The sequence below is a fragment of the Lutra lutra genome, chromosome 1, assembly GCF_902655055.1.
Source record: "Lutra lutra chromosome 1, mLutLut1.2, whole genome shotgun sequence".
Classification (NCBI taxonomy): Eukaryota; Metazoa; Chordata; class Mammalia; order Carnivora; family Mustelidae; genus Lutra; species Lutra lutra.
Window position 1 is genome coordinate 142,634,893 of NC_062278.1, and position 12,461 is coordinate 142,647,353.

The 12,461-nt window shown below is 43.4% G+C and overlaps 1 protein-coding gene and 1 pseudogene across 1 annotated transcript in view; both read left to right on the forward strand.

Moving 5' to 3' along the window:
* Nucleotides 1-3,360: 3,360 nt before the first annotated feature.
* On the forward strand, nucleotides 3,361-3,667 carry LOC125105061 (small nuclear ribonucleoprotein E-like; annotated as a pseudogene).
* An 8,258-nt stretch (nucleotides 3,668-11,925) lies between these two features.
* Nucleotides 11,926-12,461, forward strand: part of NR1D2 (nuclear receptor subfamily 1 group D member 2) — a 29,778-nt gene continuing 29,242 nt past the window's right edge. Inside the window, exon 1 of the mRNA XM_047738092.1 lies at nucleotides 11,926-12,233. Within this exon, the coding sequence (XP_047594048.1) occupies nucleotides 12,218-12,233 (16 nt within the window). The 5' untranslated portion in view covers nucleotides 11,926-12,217. The remainder of the gene's footprint in view (nucleotides 12,234-12,461) is intronic.

Here is a 12,461-nt window from a genome sequence, read left to right on the forward strand (position 1 = left end):
AGGGGAAAGACAGAGGGAGAGGGAGAGAGAGAAACTCAAGCAGATGCTTGCCCAGGGTGGAGCCCAAATCTCACAACTGGGAGATCATGACCTGAGCTGAAATAGAGAGTCAGTTGCTTAACTGACTGAGCTACAAGGCACCCTGGTTTTTGCTTTAATTTTTTTAGATTTTATTTATTCATTTGAGAGAGAATGAGAGAGACAGCATGAGTGGCGGGGAGGGGCAGAGGGAGAGGGAGAAGCAGACCCCGGCTGAGTGTGGAGCCGGATATGGGGCTTGATCCCAGGACCTGAGATCATGACCTGAGCTGAAGGCAGATGCTCAACAGACTGAGCCACCCAGGTGCCCCCAGTTTTTGTTTTCAAAGTAATCTTTATTTGCATCAAACTGATAAATTCACACAATTTAAGAAGTCAAATGGTACCATAAGTCTTATGATGAGTAACAGTGGTTTCCTGCCCCATCCTTCCCCATCCTTCATGAGATCCTTAAAATGCTATTTTTTTATTCATAAGTTTTAGGTATTAGCTATTGACTTGCTATTACGGAAGATGAGAATTTAAGTAACACTTCCTTGTCACACACACCCCTTTTTCCAGTACCTCTCATATGTGTAGGTGTGTTAGCCCACCCACATGCTTCTGCACTCACACACACATAAACATGCACATTTCTCTTCCCTCTATTCTCCCAATCTATGTTATATCACCTTAGTGACCTTCTAAGAAAAGGTATGTAGAAGGGGAGTTTTTTGAACACTTACTTGTCTGAAAATATCTTTATCCTACCTTTGCATTTGACTAATGGTTTGATTGAGTTTTGAGATAAAGTATTTTTATCTCAAAATTTGGAAGGCATTCCTGAGGCATTCAGTGATACTGTTAAGAAGTCTGATGACACTTAGATTTCTATTATTTTGTATGTGATCTGATCTTTCTTTCTGGATATTTTTATGATCTTCTCTTTATCTCTGCTGTTTTGACATTTCATCTTGACATGCCTTGAAGGGTTTTTTTTTTTTTTTTCATTAGTTGCACAGGATAATATGTGTGTATTCTAATTTGGAAACCCTTTCATTTCATTCCAGGGAACTCTTTTCAATTATTTCCTTGATACTTTTCATTCTGGAACTCCTGCTCTTGGATTAATCTTTAAGTTTAAAAAATAATCACTTCAGGGACACCTGGCTGACTCAGTCAGTGGACCAGCGACTCTTGATTTCAGAGTCATGAGTTCAGGCTCCACGGGGGATGTAGAGATTACTTAAATAAATAAAACTTTAAAAATATTTTAAAATAAGTAAATAATAATTTCTAATGTTCATCTTTTGTCTTTATGTTCTGCTTAATGGTGATTTCCTCGATTTCTAACTTTTTAAAAAAGATTTTATTTATTTGACAGAGAGAGATACAGTGAGAGAGGGAACACAAGCAGGGGGAGTGGGAGAAGGAGAACCAGGCTTCCTGCCATGTAGGGAACCGGATGCAGGCCTGGATCCCAGGACCCTGGGATTATGACCCAAGCAGAAGGCAGACGCTCAACGACTGAGCCACCCGGGCGCCCAATTTCTAACTTTTCTAATACTTCTTCTATTTTGTAAGTAGCCTTTAATTTTCAAGAACTCTTACATATTTTGTGTTGCTTTTTTGTAGCATCCCACTCTCATCCATCTCATGGATGCTCTGTCTTCTCTTATCTCTCCAATAATAAAGACAATTGCTTCGTGTATTATTTCTTAGTTTCTGTTTTCTTACCATCACGGTAGAATCTTCCCTTAAAAGTTTAGTGATCTATTGCTATCTGTTTATATTTGGATGAGGCATTAAGAGCTGATTAGAGGGACGCCTGTGTGGCTCAGCTGTTAAGCGTCTGCCTTTGGCTCAGGTCACAATCTCAGAGTCCTGGGATTGAGTCCCACATCAGGCTCCTTGCTCAGTGTGGAGCCTTCTCCTTCTGTCTGCCGCTCCCACTGCTTGTGCTCTCTCTATCTCTAAAAATAAATAAAATCTTTTAAAAAAATTAAAAGCTGATTAGATATTCTGTGTGTGTATGCACATGTGTTTGTGTGTGTATCTTGGGAAGCTCTGGGGAGCCCCATTTACTTTAAAGCTTCATTGTAGAGTGCTGGATGGGCCCTGCTGCTTCATGTATGTGAACTTGAAATCAATCCCAGTTTTCAGTCTCACTACTCATCTTGGACTCAGTGATAATCTTCTTTAGGTGTTCACTCTGCCTATAGGTGTTTATTTATCTAACTGTCTGTTAGGTCCCTGTGACTTCTGGGGAGTCTGGATTATATCTGAATTTTTAATATCTCTGATCTACTGGTTCCTGCTCATTATTAGTCATCCATTGCTGAGTAACAAATTACCCTAAAACCTAAAGGCTTAAAACAACATTTGTTATCTCACGGTTCTGTGGGCGAGAAATCTGCATGCAGTTTAGCTGGGTTCTCTGCTTTAATATCTCACAATCAAGGTGTTAGGTGTGGCTGAAGTTGTCTGAAGGTTCAGCTGGGGAGAGATCTACTTCCAGGTTCATGCACGTGCTTGTTGGCAGGATCCTGTTCCTTGCTGGCTGCTGGCCAAAGGCCACCCTCACTTCTTTATCCCATGAATCTCTCCAGGGCAGGTCACAGCCCTGCAGCTTGCTTGATCAGGGTAAGCAGGCAAGAAGAGCCAGGGAGAGAGTGTGAGCAAGATATGTCTCAGTCTTTTATAACATCATCTCAAACGTGGTTTTATTTATTTATTTGCCAGAGAGAAAGAACACAGGCAGGGGGAGTGGGAGAGGGAGAAGCAGGCTCCCTGCTGAGCAGGGAGCCCCATGAGGGACTTGATTTCAGGACCCTGGGGTCATGACGTGAGTTGAAGGTAGAGGCTTAACTGACTGAGCCACCCAGGGGTCCCTGCCATAGTCTATTTTTAGAAGCAATTCATAGGTCCAGTTCACACTCAAGGGGAGGGGATTACACAAGGGAGTGAATAACAGGAGGCAAGGGTCACTGGGGGACATCTTGAGAAGGCTGCCTACCACTTCCTTGCAGAGAACACTCCTGCTGCAAAGCCTCTGTCTCCTGGGTATAGCATTGCTGGGTTTCTCGAACTTTTTTGTGCAGATAGGTCACCTGGAGCTTTTGTTAGCATGCAGATTCTGCTTCAGTAACTCTAGGGTGGGATTTGAGATTCTGGCTCCCAGGTAATCCTAATGCTTCTGGTCTAGGACTAAACTTTGAATAGTGAGGTAGTAAAAAAGCCAATGTGCCTCCTGGCTTAACCTAAAAAAATTACATTTGGCCTCTCTTCCAAGACCGAGAGAAGATCCATACCTACAAGATCTTTACTAAGTCGGCTTTCATCATGGTGTACCATGGCCAGGGCCAAAAAGTGCAGAAGGTGATCGTTTAGCCCATCAACCTTATCTTCAGAGACTTGCAAAATAGATCTTGAATTCAGGTGTGGCTTTACGAGCAAGTGGACATGTGGATAGAGGGCTGTATCATTGGTCTTGATAAGTACATGAACCTCATGTTAGATGATGTCAAAGAGATTCATTCTGAAACAAAGTCAAGAAAACAACTTGGTCAGATCATACTAAAAGGAGTTAATATTACCCTGCTCCAAAGTGTCTCCAGCTAGAAATGATCAATGAAGTGAGAATTCTTGAGAAGGCCATGTAGTTTGTTTTTTTTTAGATGTCCTTTGTTGGGAGTGTAGTTCTAAAATATTTGTTTGTATTTAAAAAAAAAAGATTATTTATTTATTTGACAGAGAGAGAGAGAGATCATAAGTTGGCAGAGTGGTAGGCAGAGAGAGAGGGGGAAGCAGGCTCCCCATTGAGCAGAGAGCACAATTCGGAGCTAGACTCCAGAACACCGAGACCATGACCTAAGCCAAAGGCAGAGGCTTAATCCACTGAGCCACCCAGGTGCCCCTGTTCATATTGTTCTGGTTACCTTTATGTTATTACCAGAGGACAATAAATGCTGTGTGATTGTTTTTATAAAAAAAAAAGTCATTACTATACCAAAGCCGAATATGTTAAGCCAAAAATTGTAAAGTCTTTGGATATCCCAACATATTGCTTTTAAAACAACGGAATCCAGACATATGAAAAATCAGTATGCAGTCTCTTGGTTATGATGCAAATGGTAAGGTATACTTTCTCCAATTTTCTTTTATAGAACTGCATCATGAGGAGGAGGAATGAGTTTTTATATGGATTTAGAAGGTAAGAGATGGTCCTGTATATTGCCTATGGTTTAAATGACAATCCTATTGTTGCCACTATTAAGACATTTTGTTTTTCCTGCACAGTCAGAAAGAAGTGTCTACGCCTTAGGAATTAATTTACTTTCTAGAATATAGATAAATAAATCTGTAGGTAATTAGTAAAGACTTGCTTGTAGTAAGCATACCAATTCATGAGACTAGCAGTTTACTCCTAGAGTCTGTGGGCAGAAAGTCATCCCCGTCTGTAGGAAGAACTGAAATCAGAAGCCCATGCAATGTGGGTTTTGCATATAGAATCCTACCCAGCTGTATAACATCCTGTCATATTATATACACATTACAGGGCACAAATCCTGCTCACTTGGGGTCATGGTGCAAAGAATCTGGAAAGAGGCAGCCACTGGCCTTATACACTTAGTCACATGGCCCTACAGCCCTGAAATACAGGACTGATCAATTCTCTGCTGGTGGATGCTACTGGCTCCATAAGCAGTATTTTCAAACTTGAGTGCATTAGCATCACCTGGAGGGTTTGTTAAAACAGAAATTGCTGGCGTCACCTGCAGAGTTTCTGATTCATTAGACCTGGGTGGAGCTCAAGAAATTGCATTCAAACAAATTCCTAGGCGGTGTTGCTGCGGTGATCAGTGACCATACACTTTGAGAACCACTGGTCTAGATGAAAGGGAGACACCCAAGTCTCTCAGTGCCCTCTGAGTGTTGCTGATAAATTGGGATAGAGAACTTAGGAGACTGTTAAGTTAATGGGGATCACACTAGGACAGATTCCACCTCTGGGAGGGATTTTCAGTTAGACAAGTTTTCAAAAGTAGGAAGATCAGATGGGAAGATAAGTGAGAAAGTCAGCAAGATGTGTTGTTCCTTTAGTGGGATAGCATGCCCTGTTGTTAGGGCTAGCTCTTTGTATTTGATGCCTTGGGTTTCTTTCCTCACCTGGAGGAAGTATAGTAGATTTTTTTTTTCAAACTGTGATAAAGAGTATTGAAGATAATTAATATTCAATACTCAAACATTTCTTATAGCATTTTAGTTTGTTGAACAGCCACACAACATTTTTTCTTTATTTCCATTCTTATTTTTCCTCCAAATTTCTGTTTAGTATGTTATTAAATCAATGGAGGACTTAAATTCAACCAGGTTTTCCATGTCATGTTGTATAGGTTGCACTCATTACATGTAGACATAGCCCTTTCTCCTACTAGATTCTCCCCTGAGGGAGTAGTCCCATTCCAATGCTATAAAATACTATTGATGGTGGACAATAAAGGACTTAGAATAGACAAGAGACCGGGTTTGTATTTGGAATGTTATTCTATTGACCTTCAGCTGCACAGAGAATAAAACAATGGACTGGAACAATCCTGTGGAGTGGGGGCCTTTCCCTACCCACTTGTTATCTCATTCCTTTCTCTGGAGCATCCTTTCCCCTTACACCAACACTTAGAAAATGCAGCCAGGGGGCGCCTGGGTGGCTCAGTGGGTTAAAGCCTCTGCCTTCGGCTGGGGTCCTGGGATAGAGCCCCGTATCGTACCGGGCTCTCTGCTCAGCAGGGAGCCTGCTTCCTCTCCCTCTGTCTGCCTCTCTGCCTACTTGTGGTCTCTGTCTGTCAAGTAAATAAATAAAATCTTTAAAAAAAATGCGGCCAGGTAGAGGGGATGAAAATGCTTACACAAAGAAGTATATATATATATATATATTTTTAAAGATTTTATTTATTTATTTGACAGACAGAGACCACAAGTAGGCAGAGAGGTAGGCAGAGAGAGAGAGAGCGGGAAGCAGGCTCCCTACGGAACAGAGACCCCAATGCGGGGCTCGATCCCAGGACCCTGGGATCATGACCTGAGCCAAAGGCAGAGGCTTTAACCCACTGAGCCACCCAGGTGCCCTATCTTAGGTTTTTGATGCTGCACTGTGGTATTCAGATCAAGATGGACTGTGTACATGTGTTATTCTTTAAAATTGTACCCTATTTTAACAATGGTAGCTGCAACAATATATTCCATCTCACACGCTATCCAAAATATGACCTTGATGTTCCTCTTCAGAAGAGATTGAGGTCTATGTGCCCTATCTTCCAGTCTGGGTATTCTTTTAACTCCCTTGCTACAAACCAATAATGCAGTGAAATTGATGTTGCCTGACTTTGGAAGCTTGGTCAGGAAAAAGTGAGACAACTTCTGCCTAATTCCCTGGAATGCTTGCACAGGAGCCCTGGCCTACTGTGTTGTAGGTAGCCTGACTGCCATGAGACCAACAAGCTATGAGGGACTCCAGAGTAGCCCATAGATAGAGACAATGTAGAGAAGCTCTGCAATTACTGAAGAGAGGAAGGTTGGGCCAGCCCTTAGCTGCTCCAGCCCCCTGCTGTTCTGGCTCTGCCTACTGTCTGATTGTCAGTGTTGAGACTCTGAGTCATAAATGTCCAACCAGGGGCTCCCCAAGTTCCTGACTCATAGAAGTCAGCAGAGAGGATAACATGATTGCTGCTATTTTACTTTTATTTTATTTTTTACAGATTTTATTTTCAATGATCTCTACACCCAATGTGCAGTTCAAACTCACGACCCCCAAGATCAAGAGTCAGATGCTTCACTGACTGAGCCTGCCAGGCACCCCACGATTGCTGCTATTTTAAATCACTAAATTTTGGGGTAATTTGTTACACTGCAGTAGTAAGCGAAATAATCCCTGTAATAGGTGAGAATGATTAAAGTAATTTTACCAATGAGGTTTCTTTCGTTATAAGAGAAACTGACTCTGGTCAACTGAAGCAACATTGATGAGCTAGATATCCAAATTATGAAGTTAGAAAAATCAGATTAAAAGTGAACGAAAGGGCGCCTGGGTGGCTCAGAGGGTTATGCTTCTGTACCTTCTGCTCAGGTCATGATCCCAGGGTCCTGGGATTGGGCCCACATCAGTCTCTCTGCTCAGCAGGGAGCCTGCTTCCCCCACTCTCTGCCTGCCTCTCTGCCTACTTGTGATCTTTCTCTCTCTGTGTAAAATAAATAAATAAAATCTTAGAAAAAAAAAGTGAATGGAAGAAGAGAGATCAAGATAAAGAGCAGAAATTCGTGAATTTGAAAACAAAAATAATGAATGAATAAATCAAATCTTTGAAGACCGAGCAAAGGAAAAAACAGTGCAAACAAAATTAAGAATGAGAAGTTAGAATTGATGGAGATTAAAGAGATAATAAGAGAATATGAAGAATTTTGTTTCACTAAACTTGAAAACTTATACAACGTGGATAATTTATCATACTGACCCAGAAAGAGGAAGAAAGGCTCTATAAATCTGTAATGACCCATATGGTTACTATTACATGTGACTTTTGACACTTGAAACATGGCTAGTGTAACCAAGAGGTTAAATTTATATTTTACCTATTTTTTAAAAAAGATTTTATTTATTTGAGAATGAGAGAGCATGAGTGGCAGGGAGGAGCAAAGGGAAAGGGACAAGCAGACTCCATGCTGAGTGTGGAGCCCAACTCAGGATTTAATCCCATGACTCTGCAATCATAACCTGAGCTGGGATGCCTGGGTGGCTCAGTGAGTTAAGCCTCTTCCTTGGGCCCAGGTCATGATCTCAGGGTCCTGGGATGGAGCCCCACATTGGGCTTTCTGCTCATAGGGAGCCTGCTCCCTGCCCTCCCCTCCCCACCCCCACCCCAGCCTCTCTGCCTACTTGTGATCTCTGTCTGTCACATTAAAAAAAATCTTTAAAAATTAAATTTAAAAATTAAAAAAAAAATCATGACCTGAGCTGAAATCACAAGTTGACTACTCAACTGACTGAGCCACCAGGTGCCTCAATTTTATCTAATTAAAAAAAATTTATCTAATTTTTAAAAAAGATTTTATTTATTTGTCAGAGAGAGAGAGAGAGAGCATAAGCAGGCAGAGTGGTAGGCAGAGGCAGAGAGAGAAGCAGGCTCCCCGCTGAGCAAGGAGCCGGATGCAGGACCCTGGGATCATGACCTGAGCTGAAGGCAGAGCTTAACCAACTGAGCCACCCAGGCATCCCAAAATTTTATCTAATTTTAAATAATTCAAATTTAAATTTAAAAACTGGGACAGTGTAAAAATATTTCTGTTAAACAAAGGTGACTCTTTTGCTAGGACTATATTTCACTTTATTACATCTTGTGAGATATCATATTATAGTGTGTGTAGGATGTGTGTTTATGTGCACATAAATACATCACTGATCTTATTGATATTTTTTCTGTATATATATGTATATATATATGTGTGTATTCTTGTGTATTAAACATTTGTTTTCATTTCTAATAGGTAACTATGGATAAATACATCCCCAAAAAAGCCTTTTGTGGTCTTTAATCATTATAAGAATATAAAGAGTTTGAAAACTCCTGAACTAGGACATTGAGAAGACAAAGTAGAATGTTGTTATGGTATTGGGAACTAGCAGTATTCATTGGAACATTTTAAAATAAGGATGACTTTGGACATTTTTAACTGGCTTTAACTTAAAAAAAAATCCATCTTCTTTCCCAATACTTCTCTTTCATCAAGGTCCTCATACTGCAATACCTCAGTTGATCTATTTTACTGGATCTTGGGACTAGAGGACTCTAATATTTAGGCTCTTCTCTTCTTTTTCTCTATTTTTTCTCTATTTTTACTCTCTTCCACATCCAGATCGGTCTATCCTGTGTTCAGTTTCCCAGGGCCCTGGTATTAGTGGAATATAAGAATTAATGAGGTAGCTTTCACAGGAAATCATTTGCCTTTTTGAAAAAGATTTTGTAAGCAATCTCTCCACCCAACATGGGGCTCGGGTCTACAACCCCGAGATCAAGAGTCAAATGCTCCACCAACTGAGCCAGCCAGGTGCCCCTTAATTTGCATTTTTAAACGGATGGCTTTTGAAGACACAGTCTTCATTCAGCAGAGTTATTATTTTGGTCAGAGGAATGAGGAGGGTGGAGTAGGTAGAAATCCACCATGAATAGTCTGAGAATCCTACAGACTGAGCCATGGACTCTACAGGGTTAATACTTAAGTTTCCCTGGAATGACAGCAGCAAAAGGCAATTTCCACTGCAGCTACAGTACCCTGGGGACTGTCCAACTCAGATGCTGCTCTGCATCTTCCTCTGCCCTGATGAACCTAACATTTCCAGTGGCTAGTGGTGTGGCTGGTCACTGACCCGGATTCTAGTTTTATAGCCTCTGATAATTATCCACAATGTCTCTCAGGTAAGAGGTGGCCTTTTGAAAACACAAGGCTCATGGACACAGATTTAATTTCATTTATTTAAATTTAAGATGCTTAAGGGGCATTCCTTTGCAATGGCTTATTTTCAACTCCACTCTTCTCTTTTTCAAATTTAAATGGTAGTATCCTTTTTCTCTCTTAAATAGGCTTCACTTTTTAGAGCAATTTTATATCCACAGCAAAATCAAAGAAAGTACAAAGAGTTCCTGTATACATTCTGTCCCCATGAGCACACACAGCCTCCCCCACTAGAAATAGCCCAAACAACAGGGGTACATTTGTTACCACTGATGAACCTATATTGACATCATAATTATCCATAGTCTTTAGTTTATATCAGCATTTACTCTTGTTTGTACATTGGACATGAATCCACCATTATAGTATCATACAGAAGTTTTACTGCCCTAAAAAATCATCTGTGCTCTGCCTTTTCATCCCTCTGCTTCCCCAACCCCTGACAATCAATGATATTTTTACTCTCTTCATAGCTTTGCCTTTTCCAGAATGTTATATAGTTGGAATCATACAGTATGTAGCCTTTTCAGAGAGGTATCCTCTTTTATGATTTATTTTCTTTCTTCTAGACTGCTCATACTGGCCTCAGAAACAGATGGTGGTTGATAAATAAAATGAAAAAGCAAGCTACAAAGTATAGCCTGGGGAACTCTTGCATCAGCATCACATAGAGTGATAAAGCCCTGAGGTAGGGAAGAAAAGAGAGCACTGTGGTTAGAGAACAGTGTTTAGGCGGTGGCAGACAAGCCTTAGAAAGAGAATCAGGGCCTACAATCTGTGCTGGGCTTTGCAGGTCAGGCTAAGGCTTTGGAGTTTCCTTGAAGTGCAATAGGAAACTATTCGGAGGGTTTTGAGTAGAGTAACCTGATCTCATTTACATTTAAAAAATGACACCCTGAGGGGCGCCTGGGTGGCTCAGTGGGTTAAAGCCTCTGCCTTCAGCTCAGGTCATGATCCCAGAGTCCTGGGATCCAGCCCCACATGCTTCCCTTCCTCTCCCTGTCTGCCTCTCTGCCTACTTGTGATCTCTGTCTCTCTGTCAAATAAATAAAATCTTAAAAAAAAAAATGACACCCTGAGAGGGAGAAATGACTGTAGGTGGATGCAAGGAACAGTCCCTCTCCCCAGTTAGGGAGCTATTACAGTAGCTGGGCCAAGAGATGATGGTTCTTTGGTCTAGAGTAATAGTAATGTTGATGGAGAGAAGCATAGAAATTGAAGTTATATGAAGGTAGAATAGCTCAAATTTGTTGATTTATTAAATAGGGTATAGAAAGCACAGTGAGACACACACACACACACACACAGAAGAAATCCAATTTGCTGGTTTCAAGAACTGGCAGATTTGCCATAAAGATTGAGATGGAGAAGGAACAAATGTGTGTGTATGTAATGGATTGGGGGCACAGACGAAGGAGTGTGGCACATGTAAAAATGTTTTACACATTACATTTCCTCCAACATTTTGTATTGTACTGAACATATTCGAAGAGCAAACTGGAAAATAATTTTATGAGTACCCATTTACAGCATCTACAACTACCATTTTAATATACTTCTATACATTTATCCATGCCATCAGCTCATTTTACTTTTGTAATACGTTTCAGTTGCAGACTTCAATGGGCTTCCCTCTGCATACTTCAGCATACATGTCATTTATTTCCAGCTTTTTTCTTTTGATGTAAAATTTATACACAAGGTGAAGCGCACAAATCTTACGTGTGCATTCACTGAGTGTTAACACATGTACACCCCTGACTACACCTTTAATTAAGATGTTTAAGGGACATCAGGGGGGCATAATCAAACGGGATGCCAAGAGTGGGAATCTAGAGCTCAGAGAAGTCTCGGTTTGAAATTCAAATCTGGCAAGGCTCCGAACACAGGTCTATTTAAGCTATGGGATTGGATGAAATAACCCAAAGGGTGTAGACTGAAGAGAAATGGGTTCTACCCGCAAAGTGTCCAGCGTTTAACGGTCTGTTGGGGGCGGGGAAGGACGTGGGGGGAGTGCGCGACCTGTGGGAAGGTCGGGTTCGCCCAGTCCGGGGTCTCGAAAGGTTGGTCTGTTTGGCGCCTCTGGGCGGTCCTTGGTAACCACCGAGGTGACCTGAGGTGTCACGGGAGGGAGGGAATGAGGAGGGGGACGAGGAGGGGGACATGAAGGGGACTCCCAGTCCGAAATCGGAGGTCAGCCTGGAGGGGAAGGAGGAGGGGAAAGAGGAAAAGGGATCTGGGGAGGAGGGAACGGGGAAGGGTGGCCAAAGGAACGTAGACGAGAACCCAGAAGCCAAGGGAAAGGGAGAGGTGGCGGCGGCGAGGGGGCGGAGTCGCCGCAGCGGCCGGCGGAGGGGCGGGCAGAGGGAGGGGGTGTGTGCGCGGGTCACATGGTCGCAGCTGCCCTCCCCGTCAGCCGCCCTCGCCGCCGCGGTGCGCTGGCTGCAGGAAGCCGCCGCGCCGCCGCTTTTGTTGTCAGGGACTTCGCGAGGAGCGCCGCTCGCCGGCCGCCGCCGCCCTCTCTCAGTGCAGCCCGCTTTCTGGCCGCGGGTCCCGGGCGCCCCGCCCGCCCTGCCCATGAGGAGGCCCCGCGACCACCGCTGCCTTCAGCCCGGGGCGGCGCGGCGCTGAGGCGGAGGCGGCGTTGCCACCTCTGCGGGAAGCGGGCAGCCTCGGTTCCCTCCCGGAGGGCACCATGGAGGTGAATGCGGGTAAGAGCCGGACTGCGAAGGGTGGGGGCACGGCGGAGGGGCGCTCGGATCCCGCTGGGGCACGTCGGCGGGCGGCGGCGGGGCTAACCCTAGGGCTGGTGGGGTGGGCTGCCGTGCGTGCGTATCGACTCGGGCTCGGTCCCCGCGTCTATCCCCCGGCCGCTCCACGGCCGCCCTCCCGGCTCCCTGCAACGCCGCAGCGCGGCCCGGCTGCGCCGGCCCGGCCCC